The sequence below is a fragment of the Cryptomeria japonica genome, chromosome 1, assembly GCF_030272615.1.
Source record: "Cryptomeria japonica chromosome 1, Sugi_1.0, whole genome shotgun sequence".
NCBI classification, from domain to species: domain Eukaryota; kingdom Viridiplantae; phylum Streptophyta; class Pinopsida; order Cupressales; family Cupressaceae; genus Cryptomeria; species Cryptomeria japonica.
In genome coordinates, this window is record NC_081405.1 from 712,681,603 (window position 1) to 712,706,399 (window position 24,797).

Genomic DNA, 24,797 nt, shown 5'->3' on the forward strand with positions numbered 1-24,797 from the left:
CAATGCTTGCAATATGAAGATCACTTCTCTAGAGCAAGGTACAATGAAATTACAAAATTATGCACAATATGAGTTGTTGAAGAGGAAGCATTTGACAAATGCCTGTAGTGTAGTCCTCTTTGTAGCCCAAACTATTTCGTCATATACATTCAACACAATTCATAATCATTTGAGATATCATTGATATATTTCACACATCACAATACATCATAATGACTCACTGATATATTTCACACATCATGATACTTCATAATGACTCACCTGTTTACCACTGATTTTTTCTTTCTTAGACATCCTTCACACCATAAAAAAATATCACCCAAGTCGACACAAATAGGACTTATCAAAAGTAATGTGTGACTAAGAATAGGTCAGCTCCAAGCATGTAGAATAACTACAAAATTAGGTTGTGGATCAACCATGCATATAACTAAACCCTAAACATATCACAACTCACATCTTCTAATACCAAAAAAATAGGTTTGGATCAACCACAAATGAAGGAACAAATTATGTTGGCTAGTTATCAACACCACTATCAAGATTGCTTATTGTTAATCTCTTTACCGACAAGGAGAGACTCAAAACATCATGCATACCCAAGAACAAGGAATATACAAACGTCCTACCACATATCTTGAAAAGATAAATCATTACAAGTTAGTGTAGAGGAACATCAATACTGAACTCGTAAGCATCGTACAAACCAAATCATTTGCATGAAGTCATTATGAAGAATACCATGTATAGAAGCACCCAACAACCTTGAAACACTTGTCACTAAACAAATACATTGTCCTCAATATTTTCCCAAAACCACAAGCTCAAATCAATCATTGGCGTGGAATGCAAAGTATTATAGTTACCCAAATTGAAATGTCTTACACTGACAGATTGAGAACCAGAGATCTAACACTAATAATTTTTTTTGTACAAATAGTTGCAACTTGGAAATTGACATAATGGTGTCTGGACATACTTTAGAGCATGACTTTAGAACCGCATATCAAAAACATGCAAGGCAAAAGAATGTAGAGTAAAATACCAACACAGGCACACAATAACTAGATAGTTCCGTATTTGGATGAATTCCTTCAGGAAACCAATCAAAGCATTGAGAACAAACATCATATTATTACCACCTAGAGCATGTGGAAAATGAGCAAGACAACCATAACATATAAACAAGCCAATACATACCATCTGCTCCATATCATTTACTCTGGACCAATATAATATCATTATGTAATTCTTCGGACTATCTTCTACTTCTTTGATCATTGGCACAATTGCTCTCCAATATCTTCATGCATCATCAAACACATCAACAACCCGTGCACATGATCTAGTTAACTCCTTAGTTACCATGCATGTTGTGAGACACCAAGTTGACATAAATGACAACACATATTGCCAACAAAGTACCCTTTGTAATAGTATAATTTTTTTTTGAGGTCCATTAACTTTATTCTTTGTATTGAGATTTTTTTATTTGTAGGGTGGTGATGGGGAGATTTTAATATGTGAACATTGGGCTCTTTGAGGTTTTCATTGATTGATGTGTATGTACTTTAGGGTTTGGATTATAATTATTATTTAGAATGCAACTATCTTGTTTGATTTGAGCTATATTTTTTACGCTTTTAATTGCTTTGCCTCTTTAATTATTGTTGAATATATCAAGGGTTTTTTAAAATTACTAAAATTTCATTTGATTTATGTTAATCAATGTATGCATCTATTTGCAAAAAATTGCTTCCTTTTATCATTTAGAAATCCGTGGTAGAACTTATTTTTCAATTATAAAAGACTATGTTTTAAAACTATTGATGTTACAGAATATATATTAAAACATGGATAGAGAAAAGAACTTATTTTTTTAAAAGATGACAATTACAAAGTATAATCAATTGATCAATGAAATGACATGGAACCTATATGAGAGAAAGGTGGAAGCCAATAACAGACATAATTTTTTTAATGAAAAAAGAGTCCAAAACACTCTTTTGATTGGGACGTTAAAATTATAAAATGTAAAATTCAATTAACATGAATTGAATTGTAGCCACAAGTGCAAGGAATCCAAAGGAGAATGGGAAGTATGAATTTATTTCTAGTGTGAACAATTTGATCCCGTTTCTTGTTTGCATTAAGAATGTCACTTTGAAAATGTTCAACATCTTAAAAGCATTATCCCATGTCAAAAGACAAAAAGTAGAACGAGATATTCAAAAGCTACTTTTGGTGGTGATTTTTAAAATCTATGAGATTAGTGTTCATAATTTTTTTGGGTCGAAGAAATAATTAATCTTTAGTATTTCACATGGCTTGTTGTTTATTCATTTATTCTTGACTACTTTGTTATTATACATAGTATAAGTAGTCGATATAGCTTCTTTCTTATCATGTATATTATATTCAATCCATATCTAGATAAAATGTTATTGTTTCTAAAACTATTGGAGGTGTTTGCATAAATTGGAAGGTGCACTAAATATGGTATCCAACTTTTGAGGAAGGACAAGTGATGTGAATTTGAATTTAACAAACATACTAGCTATCTCATGATAGTTTTGTGAACATTAAATACCAATGCAAAATTTAAAACATAAGAATGTAGTGAGAGTTAAAATGAGTAGGTGATTCAAGCAAAATTTTTACAATTTATTTGTTTAGTTCTTTCTGTCTAATTTATTACTTACTTTTGAGGAAGGCAACAATGAGAGCACCATAATTTTGGGCATACAAAAGTAAATTTCAACAATAGGAGACATTGATACTGAGTGATTTTAGACCTGTCAATAAGGCTCCAAGTGATGTTCCTTCAACACATGAGTTGGTGGAGAATGTATAAAGTTCTACTTTAGATATGCGAATTTTGTTTATCACTTTAATCCTTGCATAAGATCAATGTTTTTTGTGTATTTTTTAATATTTTAAATTGCAAATTGTTAAAAAGAATTTTGATGCTATTATGAGTTTTTTTTTTTTCTCATGAATTTTGGATGCATGGTGTGAAAGAAAATCCTATAATGGTATATATCAAGGGAGTTCTAGGTGCTCCTTTTCGTGGCTTTACTAAATTAGTAGTTAGTGTTTTACAACAATATAGTGAATAATATTTGTGTATCATGCACATAGTTTTAATGAATTATGTGAATTTGGTACATAGGTAGCTTTTTATGGTTGATCCTCACCGTGTTTTCATTTTTCACATAACTACTTAAATTTCATACCAGGATGAACTAAAAAACATTGATTGAATTAAGTTTTATATTTGGGATATGGTTTTGTATAAGATTTTACAAGAACCTTTTAGTGCTTTAATAATCTTGACAATGCCTTCTGAAACCAAATGACTACCAATTATTAATCAAAACAAATCAATGATAATTGTAATGACATAAAATATTGCATCTCATATATCTAGTTAGGGCAATTTCACTCTTCTTCTAGGTGAAGTTCAAAAGTTCAAATAAGCATATAATCCAATATAAATAGCATACAATCAAGATGAAATATGGTTTAACAATTGTTCGCTGGAAAGGGTCGAACCCTACATAAATATAGATGCTACCCTATATCATCCTTGTGCTATGTACAAATTGAAATATCTATCCAAATTATTTGTAGGTACAATTACCTCACCCTGATATAGCCGACACCTACATATTTGGTTAGAGTTGGATGGTTATGTTTGCAAGGGAACAAACTATTATAATCAAGTGAAAGGGATTCCCCAAAGTTAATTCTCTCCCATACTCATGAATATTTTAATATATTTGTTATGTTCACCATTCAACCAGTCCAAGGGAGAATTGTATGAAATAACTTATCCATTTCTGACCCCACTATGTTAATGATTTCCTCTTTGATTCTTGTTCTCCTATCCCTAATCTAATGCACGTGCTTGCTTTTTTTTCAATGGGCTTTGGATTCAATTCTTTGCATACTCCCAACTTAAATGGCTCGCATTTTGACAAGTCCTTTTTTTGAGCAAATATCATGAATAAATTCATTTGGCTATACATTATATTCCATGCTCCACATGTGTCTAGATTAGACAAGTTGTCAAACCCTCTAGTCATTCTTTATTATATGAGTTGGCTATCCATAATAGAAAGAAAGAAAGAAGAAGAAATTATATTAATGTCGATGACTTACAAAACATAGGTAAAAGGGAATATAAAAACATCAAGTATGATAGCAAAGAACAAGGACAAAAGGGCCCTAGACATGCAAATTACTAGAATAAATTAACCAATGCGTTGAATAAAAAAAAATTAATCAATTTAAGGCATCATTAGCATGGACCTTTGTTCATAAGCTCAATATTATTGACATGGATCTTTTGTTCATAAACTTATTACATCAAGCATCTTATAGATCAAATAGACAAATCGATAATACAAAATTTCCTATTTCTTTATTCAACTAATTAAGAAAAAATACCATCGTATCTTTAGAATTATAGATCCCTTCACATGTTCGTAATGGTTACTTGGTGTAGATAAATAAAACCCACCTTACTTTTGATGGAAGTGTAATTAATAAATTTGAGCTAGAGGTCTTTAAACTAAATATATAATTGATACTGAAAATGTAAATGAGAGGATTAGAAGGGATTTACTTTTGTTTGATAATTTATCATTATCAAATATATATTATATTTCATTATTATGATTTCAATTTAATACCAAATTTTGTATATAAATTATAATCGATTTGTTCAATGATTCTTCTTTATTATGGAGCAAGGTCATGCATGTAGATTTATCAAGGACAACTTTATCACAATATAGAGTCATGTTTTGTATGTGAATGCATTTTTTTTTGTCTATAATTATGTTTTATATACACAAATTGAATTATAGTTTCTAACATATCAACTTACAAATATTTCTCTATCAACACTACCTTACACTTTTAGTATAAAATAATTTTTAAATAAATAAAATAACTCCAAATTGATATTGATATCTATAACAAACGCATTAAGATACTTGTAAATTTTATTTGTCCATGTGGAATACACGTTTTATTACGATCACATATAACAGAGAGACAGGAATACACCACAATTACAGGGCCATCATTCCCTGCTCGGCCAATCTTTTTCCAAAAAACCCGAGAGGAAATTTTTGTTCTTGAAGAAAAGACATGGAGTTGGGCTTCTTGGGCTTAGGTATAATGGGCAAAGCAATGGCAGTCAACCTGCTCAAGAGTGGATTCAATGTGACTGTGTGGAACAGGACATTATCTAAGGTAGTCCTTGGCATCTTATTCACCAAATATTCTCTGCACTAGGTGGGTATTACGAATTTGGTTATATAGGTTGGCTTGATCACATGGGTATCATTTAGATTTTAAATTTAAGCAGGCGATTGTTTTATTTGGTTTGGATTCAACTCAGTTTGCTACACATTAGTTATGTTCTCTTTACTATAACTTTCTCCGTACATTATGGGTTGTCATATAACTAGGATCGGTGACATGGGTATCACTTTTATTATAAATTTGAGCAGGCGATTCAGTTATGATTTGGACAAAACTTTTTTTAGTTTTGGATCAGTAGGCTAATATTTGCCAAATAAATCTTCAACTTCCTTTGTACTTGGTGGACTGGACTTGGATAGTTCTATTGTTGCCAAACAAATCTTCACATGCGTAACCTTTGGACCATAAATTTAAGCTGGCTATTCAGTTGTTTGAATTCAAGTCTCACTCACCATCCGCAACTGCTGGTCTATATTAGATTATCTTTAAACAATTAAGACATGTTACACGGTTAAGATACCTAGTAAACTAGGTATCATTTGGAATATTAGTTTTTGCAATATATTCAACATTTTTGGACTCAAATTAATTTGTATATGAAATGAAAACATTTCCCGCCAACTGCATCTGTTTCCAGACTGTTATACAGAAAGAAGAGAGGAGAAAGAAATTGTTGGTCAGTCGGACTCAAGAATAGTATGATAGCCAAGTGCTAGCGATAGGAGTACGCTAACTGAAACTCTTATTCTGAACCAATAGAAATTTATGATAGGGCAATGTAATGCGGACATACTCAATTGCTGAAGCCTAGGCAAAGACAAATGAAAAGAACCGTGAGAGAAGCCCAACTGATAAAGTAGCAGGTTAGAATATCTTTTGTTTTTATTGTTTTTCTTAATTAAATAAATTACTTTTTAATATCTAGTTTATCATTAATAGATTAAGGTTCATGTGATTTTAGCTTATCACGAGTGTATATGATAGACAATCTTTAATAATCTCTTTTTTCTAGTTTCTGATAGTTGAGGATATTTTTTCGCCTGAACTAAAATTGCTATATTGGCAAAGTCATCAAAAGCATTTACGGGTACCTTGGCAATTCCTTACAAATCTATTACTTATGTACTATATCTCTGATTCTTTGTGGAATATCTTTAGCAAGGAGTTTTAATGTCAGGGATTTGAGTATTTCCATATCAATGATATCTGTAAATTGAAAAATCTATGGTTTTATTCTATGTTCCACCAATTTTCTGGATGTGGGGATGGGTTTTGCGGACGGGGTATGGGGGCCTAAGTTTGGGGATGTCGGCAGGGGGTGGCACAAATATTATAGTATTTTAAAAACGAGTTATAGAAAGATGTATAAGAATTGTAAATGGAACTTTGGCATGCTATGCAAAGTTTAAAGTTTCAAACTAATAAACATTTAAAACATGACAATGATTGCATTGAAATTTGAACATTGACAATGGTGGGCAGAGTTTTCGATCTTTGGAAAAACACTAAGAATAAGTATAAGAATTGCAAATAAAACTTTGGCATACTAAGTGAAGTTTAAACTAATAAACATAAAAACGATGTTAATGATTGCATTGACAATAACAATAGCGGGTGGAGATTGGGGGTCAAGGGGCAGTGCACCTTGTGGGGGTTTGGGGGCAGAGCCCCTAGCAGGGTCGAGGGGCAGTGGGGGCAGCCCCCTAGGTGTGCTCCTCGGCTTAATACAAGGCAGGGTCGAGGGGTGGGGCCCCCACTATGAATGTCCCCTACTAGGAGGCTGTCAATTCCTAAAGAGCAACATACTACTTATTATGCTACATTAATTACATATTAAATAACTATTGTTGCTCATGGTACAACTGATATTGTCTTTATTCAAGCTCTAATCTTAACTCCTGATTCTCAACCCTGGATGGGGATTTACTTGTCTAGGGCGCGTTGACACCACCTCTATAATGCAGCCCAGATTTCAGGAACATCAGTCCATTCACTCTTGGGGCTCATAATGCATCCCAGATTTCAGGATCATTAGTCCATTTATCCTTGGGACTCATCTATTTTTGGGATGGATTTACTCCACCTCTCCCTAACAACACCACGCCTCTCCTTAGGGAAGAATTAGAATTTGTTAAGTACTAAGGCTATGAGTACATTGATATCGTGTTGTACTATGAACATATTAATCTATAAAGAATTTAAACATTCTGATTTATATCACTGATTATCTTATTATCCCATTTCTGTTATAAATCAGTTATAATTCAGACAAACTTATATACTTAATGAAACATGATGATAAGGAAGTATTTTTGCATAAGTCAGCACAGCATACCAGTTTGTTATCACAAGACCAGAATGTAATTCCTTTGCAATTCAATAGAAATCAGATCTGAATTCTGTCGATAGTCCAGTTAATTTCTTTCCTTTATATCTCTCAATGTGAGGGGGAGGTCACACCTCTTCATCATGTATGCCCTTTGCAAGAGTGCAACTCTTCATTATTTCTGCCCTGAAAGGGTGTACCTTTCACAATCAGATCTGCACTTCTTATTTAAATCGGACCTGCACGTCTGATTCTCAAATTATCCCCCCTGAAATGAGGTTGTCTTCTCCCTTTTATATCTCATGTTTGAGGGAGTTACAACTTTTCATTTTATGTCTCTTGACCATTCATTAACTTAATCAAATTTTAATTATATTCTTTAATATTTTAATTTAATTATCAATATTTTAATTTTATTATTATTATTTATTTTTAAATTCTTTTTCAAAGTGGGGACATTACAGTCCACCCCACCCAAGATTGCTTGTCCTCAAGCAATGATCATGGAGTGTTAAAAATGACTTCCAATATGAAATGGTTTTGGAAACACACATAGAATAAACATGCTGGAAACATATCAGGCATGAACCAAACACGGAGCACACACATGGATATATGCAAACACGGAGCATACACACAAATACATGTATTGTTAGATTCCTTCTTATTGACTAGAAAGATTCATTGATTCGTGTTTACCCTGCAGGATGGCAGGATCAAAGCTTTGATACCATTTGTAATGTGCCCTACTAGGAGGCTGCCAATTCCTAAAGAGCAACATACATTACTACTTATTATGCTACATTAATTACATTTTAAATAACTATGGTTGCTCATAGTACAACTGATATTGTCCATATTCAAGCTCTAATCTTAGTCCCTTCTAATTCTCAACCCTCGATGGGGATTTACTTGTCTAGGGCACGATGACACCATCTTTATAATGCAGCCCAGATTTCAGGAACATCAGTCCATTCACCCTTGGGACTCACAAGGCAGCCCAGAATTCAGGATCATTAGTCCATTCACCCTTGGGGCTCATCTATTTTCGGGATGGATTTACTCCGCCTCTCCCTAACAACACCACGCCTCTCCTTAGGGAAGATTTAGAATTCGTTAAGTATTAAGGCTATGGATACCTTGATATTGTGTTGTACCATGAACATATTAATCTATAAAGAATTTAGACATTCTGATTTATATCACTGATTATCTTATTATCCTATTTCTGTTATAAATCAGTTATAATTCAGACAAACTTATATACTTAATTAAACATGATAATAAGAAAGCATTTTTGTATAAGTCAGCACAGCGTACCAGTCTGTTATCACAAGACCAGAATGTAACTCCTTTGCAATTCAATACAAAACAGATCTGAATTCTGTCGATAGTCCAGTTAATTCCCTTCCTTTATATCTCTCAATGTGAGGGAGAGGTCACCTCTTCATTATGTATGCCCTTTGGCAAGAGACATAACATTTCACCATTAGCACCCTTTGAAAGAGTGCAACTCTTCATTATTTCTGCCCTTTGAAAGGGACACAACCTTTCACAATCAGATCTGCATGTCTGATTCCCAAATTATCCCCCCTCAAATGAGGTTCTCTTCTCCCTTTTATATCTCATGTTTGAGGGAGTCGCAACTTTTCAATTTATGTCTTTTGACCATTCATTATCTTAATTAAATTTGAATTAAATTTTTTAATATTTTAAAATTTAATTTTCAATAAATTAATTTCTAGGTTGCCGGTTTGGGTTCGAAGATCCGGTACGCCGGTACAGAAAAATTTTGAAAAGGGGTTTGGGTTCGTTAGTACAGAACCATGTAAATTATATATATATATATGCAGCCTATAAGCATGAATTAAGATTAGCATGACACATAGCATCATATAAACAACAAAACCAACATAAACTTGTAATCATAGCATCATGATCATACCATAACAGCATCATATACATCAAGTTTAATATCAAAATGATAAAATATTCAAGTATCATTGTTTCAACTTTCAACAATTTAAAGTTTGATCATCAAATGGATTCTTTAATTCGTCATCCTCATTCTCCTCCTCCTCATCATTGACATTGACATTAGATGAATCAATGCCAATGCCAAAGCCACTTGCACTTGCACTTTAAGTTTGCTCACTATTTGAGTCATCAAATGCAACAAGTTGAGAAGTGAAATCATCCAAATCAGTATGTTTTGGCTCCATATCCCACATCTTCGTTTCCCCTTGCTTGTAGTCATGTTGCTTGTGTGAAATGAGCCAAGTTAATGTTTTAAAACTCACTTTTAGGGTCATTCATTTTATTTTTTCATGTGGTGGAATTAAAAAAAAATTAAATTTTGCCAAAAAAAATCCATTTTTGGGCTGTCAGACCCCTGGGTTCGACCTGGGTCCTCTTGGGTTCACCCTGGTTCAAACCAGGCATGTGAATCACGAACCCTGTCCGAACCACAGGCGAACCGAACCCGAACCCCGAACCAGGACCAGACCGGACCAGTACCAGGGGTCTAGGGGGCCGAACCCGGTAACTCAGATTAATTTTATTATTATTATTTATTATTAAATTCTATTTCAAAGTGGGAACATTACACCCTAGCAAGCACAAATAAGGCCTCCAAAACCTCAAAAACCTTAATTATGAATGTCTTTTTCACAAATTTATCACCTTTTTTCTTTTTCTTTTTTTTTTTAGTTGAAGTTTCTAATTGGGGGCCACGAGAGACTAGATGAAGTAACTTTTTTCTTTTATTAAAAAAAAAAATGCATTTTTCTCTTCCCCCACCGAAAACTTTTGTGTGTCTCCTCCAAGGCGGAAGGACGTTTGGGTGTCTCAGGGATGTCCCAGCATCCCCTTCTGGCGTTTGCCAGTATGAAACATCTCAGAGATTCCTCTATCAAAGGAAATGTCTCAGAAACGGTGAAGGGTGCGTGCTGGTGGTGGGGGGACATTCCCTTGGCATTTCTGTGTCTTGGGGATGTTTCCGTCTCGGGAATGCGTGATTTTTCAGGGGGGACGCATCCTTGTGTAACAAGGGTTTTATTTCTTTGATTTTGAACTGGTGAGGCTCAAGACTCATGCCCACCAATGTTTATCATGAAGGGAATGATGAAGACTATCCCACTTCAGTTTTATAAACGAGTTACTACAAAATTACATTTTAAAACCATTAAAAAAAATAACAAATATCACATAATTTAACTTTTTATGGAAAAAAATTCCAACAAATATTAGCACTATTCAGATTTTATTCACAGTAAGAATATTAGAATACAACGAGAATCAATCTTGTGCTATCTAGTAGATCTTCAACATGCAGAAGTTTTAGGTAGCAACACAACTATAACTTTTTGGAGCAATTGCCTACTCCAAAATCTGTCATACATTTACCAAAATCAATATTAGCTTTATAGCCAAAATCATGTAACTTGACTGAATCCATGTAAAAATTGGACATAGCAAAAGTCACTTTCCAAGAATACTGATTTAAGCATTGTATGGTATTATTGAACATTAAAATACTGATTACCAGTAATTTCGTTGTTAATCCATTTCCAAGCATGATTCAAAGTTGTGTTGCTGGACTTTATTGATTAAAGCATTGTATGGCATTATTGAACATTAAACTATTGATTACCAGTAATTTCTGAGATTTATATCATAGTGTACTGAGTAGCCTAGGATGCTTACAAAAATTGTTTAGGGGTTTTTGCGGTTATTTTCCATATAATATACCAATAGTTCATATGCATGATTATCTTTCAGTTGAATGCAAGTCTATCTAACAGTGAATTATTTTACAGCATCCGCTTGTATATGCATCCACTTCTGGAGGAGTAATTAGGACAAGTAACCAGGATACCACGTGTGCCTTGTATTTCAACCTTTCTATGACATCTAAACTTCTTGTTCATCCTTTTTTAAGATCCATTCTACTGAGGGGTGTATGGAGTTTAATTCTATCTAGCAATACCAATGTTCTCACAAACTTACCTGTTAAATTTTGGTGATCAGATTATAATTTCAATTTTATTTGCCTATGAACAAGTTCTTTCTCTTAGGATAGAACCTATACAGTTCAAACATAGAAGTTCAATCTGCCTTAATGATGATCTGCAGTAAACAGATGAATCATGACACAAGAGAGAATTCAATTTGATTGATAATTGTGAAGATGATATCAGAGGTCACGGACTGCTGTTGATTTTGTACAGTTCGAATATGTGGAATGTAAGGCAGAAATGTAATACTTTGATCTGCTGCTGTTCTCCATGTCAAAGTTGAGGGAGAGATTGAACACATATACGTAGCATAGTAACTAATCCAACCAACGCGACTTTCATAGCCAACACGACTCTCCCTTACCATCATGACTCTTCCAAAGTCGATTAGACAAAACACGTCTTAACAGCAAGTTAAGACAAAACGTTTAATCATTGAATCGGTTCATGTATTAACACGTCAAAGATTAATTAGTTAACATGGATTAACAAGGAATTGTTTCACACTTTGACATTACATAGAATCGATTCATGTGTAATATGCATTATATAGAATCGATTAATATATTAATCGATATATGTTAATTATCTCAAAGAATCAAATCATATAATAGTCAATTTGAATACAATGCATATTAATTATTATTTCATTATAACAATATAATTAATCAGTAAACTAAGTTGTTTAGATGACTCAGTCAGATCAGATTACTGACTGACGCTATTCTTCAACATTATCAAACTCTATAGAGTAGAATTCTCCACTATTGTTTGTTCTCAAAATCTTGATCTACTTCCCAGTTTGATTCTCTATAAGAGCCTTATTCTCTTAGCCTATTGAAGACCTTGAACATCTATCTCAGAAAGAACGCCCTTGTTTTCCTAAAGAAGTCATTAATAAATGATATATAATAGAGGGATTTTGCTAATCAAGGCAGATTAATAGGTCCAAAATCATCACTCTGAATGAAGTCCAAAATCTTATCTGATCTTGTATAGCTCAAACTAAGTTTAACAAGATTTTGTTTCCCATATATGCAATGTTCACAAAAATCAAAATCCAAAGAAAATAGTCTTCAAGGCCCTCAACCAAATCCTTGGACTTTAAGGCCCTAAGACCCTTTTCATTGATGTGACCCAATCTTTCATGGTGCAATTTTGAAGTTGTTGTGGTTTTAATAGCTTGAAAATTTTCTCCAATGAACTTTTGAATTGTTTTATATCTAGAATTTTGAGGTCTGGTGTGGGTGATATTGTTGGAAAACGAGCCACACCTGGATCGAAGATGGACTGGTCACCAAGAGGGTTGGTAGCTCAATGGTAGGACACCATCTTAGGTTTGACTTCTAGCTGGTCCACGAAAGGTTCAACATGGTATTAAAGCCTAGGTCAGTAGAGCTAGGCCAAGCTAGGATCCCTTGAGCACTTGTAGTGGGGCTCCAGGGCTATGTTGGAAAATGAGCCACAGCTGAACCAAAGACAAACCCATCATCAAGAGGGCTAGTAGCTCAGTGTTCGAGCACCCCAATAGCAAATGGGAGGTCCGATGTCTAACTCATAGCTGGTCCATGAATCGATAAGTTATACCTTGAAATTTCTCCTTGTTAGCACCTTGAGGTATGGCTTAGGCGATACCTTGAAATTGCCCCTTTGTTAGCAACTTTAGGTGTCATTTGGGTGATAGCTTTATGTCTCCTCTTCCTAGAACCTTAAGGTGTCACTTGGGTGATAACATGGGCTCCCCAAAACCCATGAGGCTTTGCATTAGCAATACCTTGGGCTTATCCAAGTCCAAAAGTTGTTCCCTGGGCAATGCCAAGGGATCTTTTGATCACAACTTTTGGAAGCCATAACTTATTCATGCAGGCTTGAAATGGAGCACTGCTCTTTTTTGAATTGCATAATTTTTTGAGATGAATCCAAAGTCAGTTGATCTCCATCTGGTGCCACCATGGTGATACCTTGGCTTTCTCCTTCTTAAGGTCTTTACCAAGAAACTTGTTGCCTTTTCTTTTCTACTAAGGTTTTGTCAAGGTGATAGCTTGACATGCCCTGGTTGAGGTATTGCTTGGGCAATAGTTTATTCTTGCTTTGCCATCCGAAGCGGTATTAGTTCAGTTATAGCTTCACATCTCCAAGTCCTTAGAGTTATTGCTTTGTCCAACAAATGAATTGAGGAATTCCCCATAGTAGTGACATCAAGTCTAAACAAAGGTTCAACTCAAACCTTCTTTTGCAAAATCAAATTCCCTTTGACCATTCTACAACCTTCTTTACAAAAGACAACATGCATTCTCAATTCATTCATAGTGTTGACAGATAGCATGTTTCTTGCCAAACTTGTGATATTCAAAACAACAAATAGTCTTGAATCTTGCATCTATAAAGGTGAGCTTGACCTTTCCACAACCAAATTTTTTATGAGATGCATTATCTCCAAAAAGATCTTCATGTCCATGATAATGTTCATATTTAGAAAAACATTCCTTGTGAGGAGATATGAAAAGAGGCACCATAATCTATCAACAATGCATCTTCAGATGCATGCGTAAGCAGCGCAACATAACATGCAAGAAACACATCTGCTTCAACTCTTTGTGAAACATTTCTTAGAGTCATCTCCAAACTTAGTTTTCTTTCGATAGTTCCAACATTTCACCTTGGATTTTCTAGGAGACTTTAACCCACTTCTTGTTCTTGCTTTTCTCTTTTTGCCCAATCTCTAACAAACAAAATACTCTTTACAAAATGCATGAATTTTCACCTTCTTTTTTCAAATAACAAAGCTCCAACTACTTCGTTAAGCTCCAACTACTTAGAAGTGGTGCTTCTGATAGCCATAACAAGATTTTCCTATGAATTTGACAAAGAATAATAAGGTTATGTACTGATCTTCTTCATCTACCTTGATATCTAGGGATACCAACTTATCAGAATGTTGAAAGCATTCAAATGCATTATAACTCAATCACCATTTCAAATTATCAAAGAATACAATCCTCTTTTCAGAAAGAAACTTATCAACCAACAACTTATTCTGAAACAATTTTTTTTTTTTTCTGTGAATTTTCAATAGCATTTTCTCTAGAGACATTTACGAGTATCAAATCTGAAAGGCACAACCTAATGGTCAACCTAGCCTTGTCATCCACATTTTCCGTAATAACCCCACCAAGGAAATTTATTCCAAACTTGCGATATTGTTGATTTTATCTTGTAGATATTTCGTCAAACACTCAGTATCAACTCAACATAAAATGATTTTCGATTTGTCTGTTGGGAAATACCATCAATAATCATGCAACTGAAGTTCATCTATCCAAATATTTGACCAAAGTTGCCAAATTTTACAATGTAAACTCATTGACATTTTGTCAAACAGATTGCATTCAGTTGATAATGAGAAGATATTTCAATGTTGCTTTGGTAGGGTATCATAAGTAATTAATGGAGAATTTATTTTGTTCATGCAGTTTTCCCAAATTAGTTCTCCAATTGATGTACTATTAAATGATATTTGGTTTCTTATTTTCATGGATTGCAGTGTGAAGAGCTTGTGGCCTATGGTGCTTCTGTAGGCAACACACCTGCAGAAGTTGTGAAGAAGTGCAAGTATACTATAGCCATGCTGGCTGATCCTCCTGCTGCACTTTCAGTGAGAAAACTTTGGAACATTGTTTGAATTGTCTTGTACCATATTGGCAGTTAATCTTACCTGATTCTTTTGCAATAAGTTGAGTTCTTGATTTCTCAGGGTAGCGTTTCCATTATTTTAATTTATATTCTTCTCAACTATATTACAGGTTGTTTTTGACAAGGGTGGTGTCTTGGAGGAAATGTGTTCTGGAAAAGGATACATTGACATGTCAACAGTTGATGCTGCCACGTCTACAAAAATCTATGAGGTCTGTAGTCACAATATCAATGATATGATAAAACATTTAAGTGATCCTAAATGTATGAATATTGGAAATCCGATGAATTTTTTTGATTGCTTTTTGCAGTCTATTTAGTTGCCTATGTATTTCTGGTATGATGTACAATTCACCTTATGTGTAAGTTGTTGGTAGAATTCAAATACAAGCTACACCTCTGTTGTAAGAGATTTATACATGTAGACGTGACCATATCCATTTAATGCTGAAATTTTCAAACATGCCAGTACTTAATCACATAAGAGTTCAAGAAATTCATTCTCCCAAGGGCATTTGTTTGCACTATTTAGCTTCCATTTTTGAGTTAATAACATATTTTGAGAAAGGTGGTTCAGCAACATATAATACTGGTATCTTATAAATCATTCCTTTCCCTCCTAATTAGTCAAGAAGAAATAAATTGGCCTGGATTAATTTTGTTTTGGTAAGAGTTCAAGGAATGCATTTTTCTTTGCTTGGGTTGTTGTATATGTAGGTTGGAAGTTTTAGAAATTAAAATAGTAGGAGGAAAAGGGACATATGTTTTCTTACTTTCCAAATTGTTGGCTGTTTTCTTTTCTGTTAGTCACAGTTTGCTCCACCCAATTCCTGCAGGGAATAATCTCCAAAGGTGGAAGATTTGTTGAGGCTCCAGTCTCAGGCAGCAAGAAGCCTGCAGAAGATGGCCAACTGATTATACTGGCTGCTGGTGATAAGGTATGACGAGGACTTCTTGGTTTTTGGATTGTAAGAGGTTAGAACTTTTAACTTTTTTCAAGAATGGCTAAACAATTATCTTCTTCAAATTATTTCCAGTTTGCATTTCAAATTATTTGCAGGTCATGGAGGTGTCATCTCCATCATCATTCTCAATTGTTTTACATGTCAGAACTTGAAACTTCTAAATTTCTAATGGCTTCTTTTATCAGACGCATTCCATGCTAGCAGTACTTTCCATCTTACCCATTATCATATACCTTGTAGATCCAAGTAATATTATATCTATTAAGTTCTTTCTTCATGCTGACTTCATGTTAGCGCTACTACTTGAAGAGATCCTTAACATATCTTATTTTGTTCTAGTTGTACTGTAATCAGTTCTCTAGAAATTTGCTGGATTGAGGCATGAGTGAAATTTTTGCACTTAGAATGGAAGATTTCTTTTATGTCGACCTTTCTCAGATTTATAGTCATCTTTAAATATTCTTGGGTGCATGTAGAATCACTATAAAATTATAGCTGACTCATATCATTGACAACTCTGGCTTCCTTCGTAGTTTAGTGCCTTGAGTTTTTACTTTCCCTATTTCAATAGCTGAAAAGTTTCTTGCTTTTTATTAGGAGGATGTGTTACAGGATTCTGACATGATTTGTTTTTCAGTAAAGCATCCTTTAATTGTTGTTATGTTAATAGTAGAGAATTGTACAACAAAACCCTCACATCATTTAAATCTTATTGTTTGATGAATAGGGGGAAGTGGTAAATGATTTCCAGTTTATGGTGGCATAAACGACAGATGAATGCCACTAAACTGGTAACCAGATTCAATCACAACTAATTATATGACAGAAGATAAGATTGAAAGAAAGATGCAGTCCTTGGATAAATACGGGACAGTTATAATAGAATCAACACATTGCAGAAAATTTTATATGGAATATGAAAAGGACACCACAAGTAAGAATAAATTACTTTAATTGTTAGTTAATATGATAGAGAAAAGTGTTAAATTATGGATGAAAAAGGATAGATAGACAACAGTGGATTGAAGAAATTCTGCATGTAGTAAAGACAAACCACACCAATACAAAATAGCCACTGACAAGAACATGCTATGGAAGTAGCATTTCAATGTCTTATCATGGAGCATGTCAGTTTTTAACCTAAATTATAGGGCTGTGCAAATGGTTAGCAGTGGTACTCTTGTTGATATCTGTCTGGCTTGGCAATTCACCTGTTTTATTTCTTTTACAATTTCAACAAATATGAGGGCTGGGGTTTACCATCAACTCAACTTTTGGAAAATATTTCCTCAGGTTGTACGCATTTCTCTCCCCGTCATGCACAAAAATGTCAGCAAACCCTGACTAACCAATACTGGCATTCAGATTGAATTAGGATCCTTATCTTGGCTGTACGTGGAAAGAAGCACCCTTGTAAGGCCATTTACTTATCTAATTTATAGTTCTGTTAAGTCCCACTTGACAGTCAAATAATACCTAGCTTATTCACAGCATCAAAATTAAATATGCAGCTTCTTTTTTAAACTCTGGGAACAGGATATAAACAATATGATAAAAGATGTAGTAAATATTTTCATACTCTCAATGTCCAAAATTTCTTTTATATTTCTTGTATTGAATGTAGCTTATTTGAAATTCCCCTAGAGTATGGCATTATACCTTTTGAGGCTTTTATCTGTCCTGTTGATCAATTGGGTTGTCATGATTTATGGATATTAATATCATACCTCTCCTCCCTCTTCCAATTTCTAACAGAAACCCAAAACATATTTTTTATAATTACAGTCCTTGCATGATGAGGTGATGCCTGCCTTTGATGTGATGGGAAAGAAAACATTCTTTCTAGGGGACGTTGGAAATGGAGCCAAGATGAAGCTTGTTGTCAACATGATCATGGGCAGGTGAATATTCCAGTTTTCCTCTAATGAATAATTGCAATTCTTGTATCCTACAGAGCCAGTTTTTTTGCACATTTTTTAATCTACGTTTCTTGTATATGACATGACTATTTTTTCTCATCTGAGGTGTTAACTCTTACATGCAAAAAATAAACTAAGGTCATACAAAAGTACTTTTCCAGTTGTGACCTATCCAGGACACTCCTGCGGTTATTTCTTCTCAGTTTATTATAAGTTCTCCTGACCCATTTTTGTCATATATGGATGTTAATATAAATTCAATTTCAACATCAGTTTTACTCTATGGTTTGATGAAATCATAAAATTGAGTGGTAGTGCTAAAGGAAAACACCGAAAGTGGATTTGATGTGTTCTTGATAGGAGAGTGAAAAGTGTCTTTCTTGGGGATGCATGGCTTTAGTATCATTGTATAACTATTCCCTTGTGCTAGCATTAATATTAGAATCCATGGTATTGGATGCCTTATCATTATGGGGGGATAGAGAGAAGAGACGTCAGGAGCTCTCACCAGCTTTGAAAATGAATATATTGACATGGTTGGACATGCCAGGGGTCTCCAAGTTGTGCAATATGTTGCTCATGATGCATGTCACCGTTTGTGCTTATGACATTGGACTGGCATGGTATCAAAATCTGGTGGACATTTTGGTTGCTTATTTGTTGGTGTGGACAAGTATTTCCCATCCGGTTTCCCCCTTTGTAGTGTGAACAAGGCACATTATCTAACGAGTACCTAGTTAGGACCTTTTCACACATGTTCACATGTTAAGTTTACTTAGGGCTCTAGGAATCTTTCTAGAAACACATGTGATCTTATCTTCTAGTTGTCTCATGTCATAGGATTAAGACACTTGTCATTATCCTAGTTAGTGCTATCTTTTAACCTTGCCTTTATAAGCAAGGTCTCATATGTAGATTTTGGACATGCTCATTGATCACTTTTGACCTAATAAATTTTGCATCCATTATTGCAAATTTATACTCTCGTTTTCTCTCTTGGAGAAGGATGTTATGGTTTTGCAGGTGATCTTGGGAGCTTTAGTGACTAACATTATTTATTTGTGCTCTTCCAACCTCAACACGAGATCATATGGATGAACTGGATATCCTCACTATGCTCAAAGGACATTCATGGCCATATTTGTCAACCAAGCAAGAAAAACACTAGGCTTTCTATGAGGATCCTGGTTCATGAAGAAATCTGGATTATTCAAGAACCACTGGTCCCCATTGTTCAATCCAAAGGGTTATCTCCCATTATCCCAGTCAGGACTAGGTTCCTTCTTGTATCTGGCAAACACTGGCAAGAAAAAGCCTTAAAGAAATATTGGTGTTTATATTATAACATTTGAGCTCACCCAACACTGTAGAGTTCTAACCTACACAGGGCTCTATGAAATATAGATATGGATAACCCTTTGCTAGATAAAATATTGCTGAAAATGGGTGCACCAAATTAGAGAAGTGGACTAAAAAAATATCCCATTCAGATGTAGACTCTGCTGTGAGCATGGAAACCTTGCATGTGTTTGTACCTCACATCCTTCCAATGCCTAATGAGAGTAGACTGAAGTCTGAACAAAATCCCTCTTTGACAAATATCAAGGAAAAGCAACCAACAAAGCAAAGGAAATGCAGCAAACGGTTGAAAGTAACAAGAAAACAGAGGAAGAGTTTAGAAGGAAAGAAAGAAAGAAAAAAATTCTATTAATGTCCATGAGTGACCAAGAATAGGTTGAAGGGACTGGAAAATACACCAATTACAATAATAAAGAACCAGTGCAAAACTGGGTCTTAGACCCAAAACAAATACAATAAAGCAAAAAAAGCAGGTGAAACAATGAAATAGACACATGGTGGTTAACATTAAAAAGCCAACCCCAAAACAATTAAAAGTACAAATAGATGTGTGAAGGGAGGGCCCCACAGTGCTGTGGGAGTAGATGAAGATACCTAGGCAGATAACAAAAAACATCAGGTGTTTGCTTTGAAGTAGCCAACAATATTATCATCAATCACTATAGTAGTACCATTGTAGAGTTTGAGAATGCTCATCCGGTGAGCTAGACAATCCTAGAAGGCAGAGCAGACTGTAGAAGTACAAATGTAGAGTTTGAGAATGCTCATCTAGCAAGCTAGACAATCCTAGAAGGTAGGGAATTCTGCATAGAACCTTTTCTAACACTCAAGGTTGAAGAACTGTTTCTGATAGAAAAAAAACTGGTGATTTGAGCTTGTCTCTGAGATCTGTGTTGTTAAAGAGGGGTGTTAGAAGGTCTTGACATCAAGAAGAGATATAACTATGACCAATAAAATAAGAGGAGTGGTGCTGAGAAGTCTTAGCTGTAGTAGACCACAAGGATGAGCAATGGTTCACCTGTATGTGAATCAATATTATCCAGATGGCACTTAACGCTTCCAGCATTTGTGATAGTCTGAAATAAGGAAGTAATCAATCTGCTAGATCTTGGGCCTTCATAGAGAAATCTATACCATAAGGTGGTGACTTCAAAAAGAAAAAGAGCCAAGCATCACAGATCAAGGTAGTGGAAAATGTGGATAGATAATCAACAGAATCTCTAGATAGACAGTGGTACCTCTTGTTAATTTCATGGTAGATTGTACGTTGGAAATTCTAGGGACAACTTCTTATGTGGGGGTTTGTGAAACATCCCCTTACTTTTTTTTTTCAATTATTTCCAGTTACAAACATTACAAGCACCCGTTAGGATTAGAAAATGATAAACAAAATATAGCTGAAAGGTAACCCTTCCACTTTCTGATCACCAAGAGCCCAATGTGGGAAGGTGAGAGCATACGGTGACAAGGGGATTGTTAGCTTCAATAATCCACTGGAAATTACAATGCTGGGCAGCAAGCCAGCCCCTTCCGCTTGTCTAGCAGGTAATAGAAATTTATCAACAGTTTGGCGGTATGACCAGCCAATTACAATGCCAATGAAACTGAAGTAAATAACAATCACTCAACCACTTATTCAGCGGGAGGACTGAGAATGAAAATAACAATCTACTCAACTGCTTATTCAACGGGAGGACAGCATTACAATAAGAAAAGATAGGCGGCAAAGCCAACCTCTTCCACTTATTCAGTGGGTCAGGTGTTACAATCCAAGAAGAAATAGCTGTTAGTACTACTAATTAGCTTTACAATATATAGCATGAGATTTCAGAATAAAAACATCACTGTCCATCGCTGCAAATGATAAGATATGCACTCCAAAACCACCAAAGACTAACCACTCCAAAAGCACACTACTCGCTATCAATTTTCAGAATCTGATATGCAAACAGCAAGCTGGAAATACGCAGACCAGCAACTACAAACTCACAAAAATGCTCACAACTTTGCCCACACTCAACGGAATGACCCCAAATCAGATGCAAATGAAAGCTAGGAGATAGGTGATTAAGCTAGAACTGACAAAACACAACAAACAGGCCCAAAATTATTCTGCACACATCCCAAGGCAGCTTCAGCATGATACAGCTAGGGCAGAAATTCGATTTGCATTATAAAATTAATGACTCCAAGATAAGCACTAAAAACTTATAGGGATGATTGCCTAGAGCATGGAGAAATAACGAGCCAATACCTAGAACCATCAGATGACCACGTAACCATTAGATGACCACGTAGAGACTTATGAGCAAAACATGCCTACAACACACTGAAAACCAGCAACCTGGAACTCACACACAGCACACCAAAATCAGAATACTTCAATCATAAACTTCGCACTGAATTCCATCTATTCTTCGAAGTGAAGAACAGTCCCACAGTCTCAACTAGTCGCTATCTTTCAAGCGAGAAGCTAATTATTCAATCTAGGAGGAAGCATTCCTCGAAGCATTCGATCAGCACTTCGTTACAATATTCATGGATACCCCAAAATGAGAGCCCAAGGCCTTTATTTATAACCTCCCAGCAGACCAAATTCAAATTCAAATTCCACTTCAATGACGCCTAAATTCAATTAACATTTCATTTTACCTCTTTAGCATAATTCGCCCAACTCACTACCACCCTTAATCACCACTTTTTGATAAATATAATGCTTATAAAGTAACATTGATGAAATTGCATTATGACGTCAAAATATGAAGGTGAAGTATTTCGCCCAGATAGACTTAGCATAAAAAATTTCCCTTCTCTAAGTCGTCCAAATTTGAATAAAATACATGTAAGCCTAAGTCATTAAAGTATACCTTCTTCAAATACTGACAACTGCCAATGTTGAGCTGAGGCCAAAGTATTGAAATGCATTGCTAGAAATAACCAACTGAATTGGACCACAGGAACCTGCCAGAAATAGTACTGCCAAAAATAGTACTTACTATAAATAGCTTACTGCTAAAAATAGTAAGTGTTTCCAAAGTGATTTGCACCCCATTCTGAGCAGCTGTCGTACTTACTAAAAATAGTAAGTCCACAAAAGGTCTTCAGATTGATTTGCATGTCATACCATTGCGAAGCTCTTTGAAAACACAGAAAAATCTCGAGAAATAAGCTGCCCTCACCTCCACTTACTAAAAATAGCAAGTTTGCCAAACTCCACTGCTTGTTATGCATGTACTATCATTGCGAAGCTTTCTGAAAACCCAGAAGGAATCCAGAACCCAAACTGACAAACTCCAACATGCAAGCCACCAAAAATGCTGAAACATCCTCCCAAAGGTAGGAAACCCTAATTTCTGCTTCCGACTAGCCTACGGGTCTCTGGAATAGGCTAACGGTCAACTGAGCTGATTACTTAAGAAGGGGACAATACAGTTTGATTCAAGGTGAAGTATTGTTCTGCTTGGTAATTCTAGTTTGTTTGTGGCATCATCTCTATCAAATTTGGGAAAAACAAGTTTGGGCGTACTTTGTGGCAGTTCCTCCAAATTGTGCTCTCCAAAGGGGTGATGTCCTATGTTACAAGTGTGTCTAGAGGACTTGTGTTGGCCACTAAACCTTCCTCGTGGTTGTCGTTGTGAAAGGGCAACTTGCATCACATCATATTTACTGTTGAGCTTGTCAGTTCAAGATTCATTTTCTTCTATCTTGTCAAGTTTGTCTAACGTGGTCCATATTGAAAGTGAGTCCTTGATGGTCTTTACTTTTGTATCAAGCTTTTTCAAAGTGAGGCCTTGAGAATGGTGATTGTTTACCATTTTGGGTCACCTGGGCTTATTGGAAGGTGTTTTGGAGTTGTATATTAAAATGATCAGCTTGACTAGATGATCACAATGGTATAGGTGCCTCGATGATGCAGTTTTTTTGGCTTTAAAACTTTTTTTATACAGAATGTCATAATACCTTATGGACAATTTTTCAGACAGAACTGTTGAATTCCTCTTGGTTTGAGAGAATTTGACCCAAAAGTTTTAGACTGGCAGACTATATAAGATTCCAACAGTTGAGAGTTGAGACACAATTAACACAATTTCCTCATTTTGAAAGCTACAACTCGTTGACCCATTGTTTTACCATATGCATTTGTGCAACTCAGCGAGTATCAACCTATCTTTAACCAAATGTGCCCAAATCTTTTCAAAGCTAGGGTTTAAGACATAAATTGATTGGCTAGGTTGTGTCTGATTTGTTGTCTCTCTAATATACTTTTCCTATTTGTAAATAGTGATCCTGACAATATTTTAGAGCTCTATGTAGGATTCCACCTTCCCATAGCTACATTATCTAATCTTCAAGTTTTAAAGAGAGTAACTTTTGATGCTAACCACTAACTAGTGCACTGTAGATTGTAGACTATTTATGGCTTCATATGGCGAGGTTTCTTCTAACTGTAGAGGGTCATTCAATATACTCAAAGGTACATTAACGCTCACAGCCATATATAGATGTTGTTTGAGCCTGGGTATTGGTGAGTCAACCAATATTGCAAGGAAAATATCGTTGGAAAAAAATGATTAGTACCCGATTGCTTTCACCACTATTTGATCACCAAGATCGCATTTGGTCAAGGCAAGAGCATACAAAAGGTGATTGTAGTAAGCCACTAAACTGTTGTTGCTGTTGTAGATTGCAGCCCTGGAAAAAGCTTTGGTACCACTTGTTAGTATCTCACTTGAAAAATATTATAAAGGAGTAAGGACACACGGGTCCTTGAAAAATATTATAAAGGACACACGGGTCCTACGACAAGTGTCACAATCTTGCTATCCTTAAGAGACATTGACAATCAAAGAAATGGCAACAAGGATGTGCCACTTGGTTCATTCTTGCCCAATCTGAGAAGAAAAAGGAAAAAGCAAGCCTTAAAGCTTGGATAAAAGAGTCCAGTGATTTGTGCATCAAGATGATGACACATGTTGTCATCACATTAACTTTGAGATATGAATAAAATGCAGGAAAATAAATTCTGAACAGGAGAAGAAATATGTGGAAGTGGACATCATGCAGCCATTAAACAATATATAAAGACTGCATTCTAAATTTCAGAGCATGAATACAACAAGCCATCAAAGAAAAGCAAGCACCAAGCACCATCAACTACAAAGATTAAAATTCATTAAAATGCACCTTAGTAATTAATTCAAAGTTAAAAAAAATTAAATTCAATGGATCCAAATTGACAAGA

General features: G+C 35.1%; 1 protein-coding gene across 1 annotated transcript in view; it reads left to right on the top strand.

The window, feature by feature from the left end:
- The first annotated feature begins 5,008 nt into the window (after nt 1–5,008).
- Nucleotides 5,009–24,797, top strand: part of LOC131050382 (glyoxylate/succinic semialdehyde reductase 1) — a 36,724-nt gene continuing 16,935 nt past the window's right edge. Inside the window, exons 1-5 of the mRNA XM_057984541.2 lie at nt 5,009–5,265; nt 15,164–15,274; nt 15,423–15,524; nt 16,149–16,250; nt 18,063–18,178. Coding sequence (XP_057840524.2) covers nt 5,161–5,265; nt 15,164–15,274; nt 15,423–15,524; nt 16,149–16,250; nt 18,063–18,178 — 536 coding nt within the window. The 5' untranslated portion in view covers nt 5,009–5,160. The remainder of the gene's footprint in view (nt 5,266–15,163; nt 15,275–15,422; nt 15,525–16,148; nt 16,251–18,062; nt 18,179–24,797) is intronic.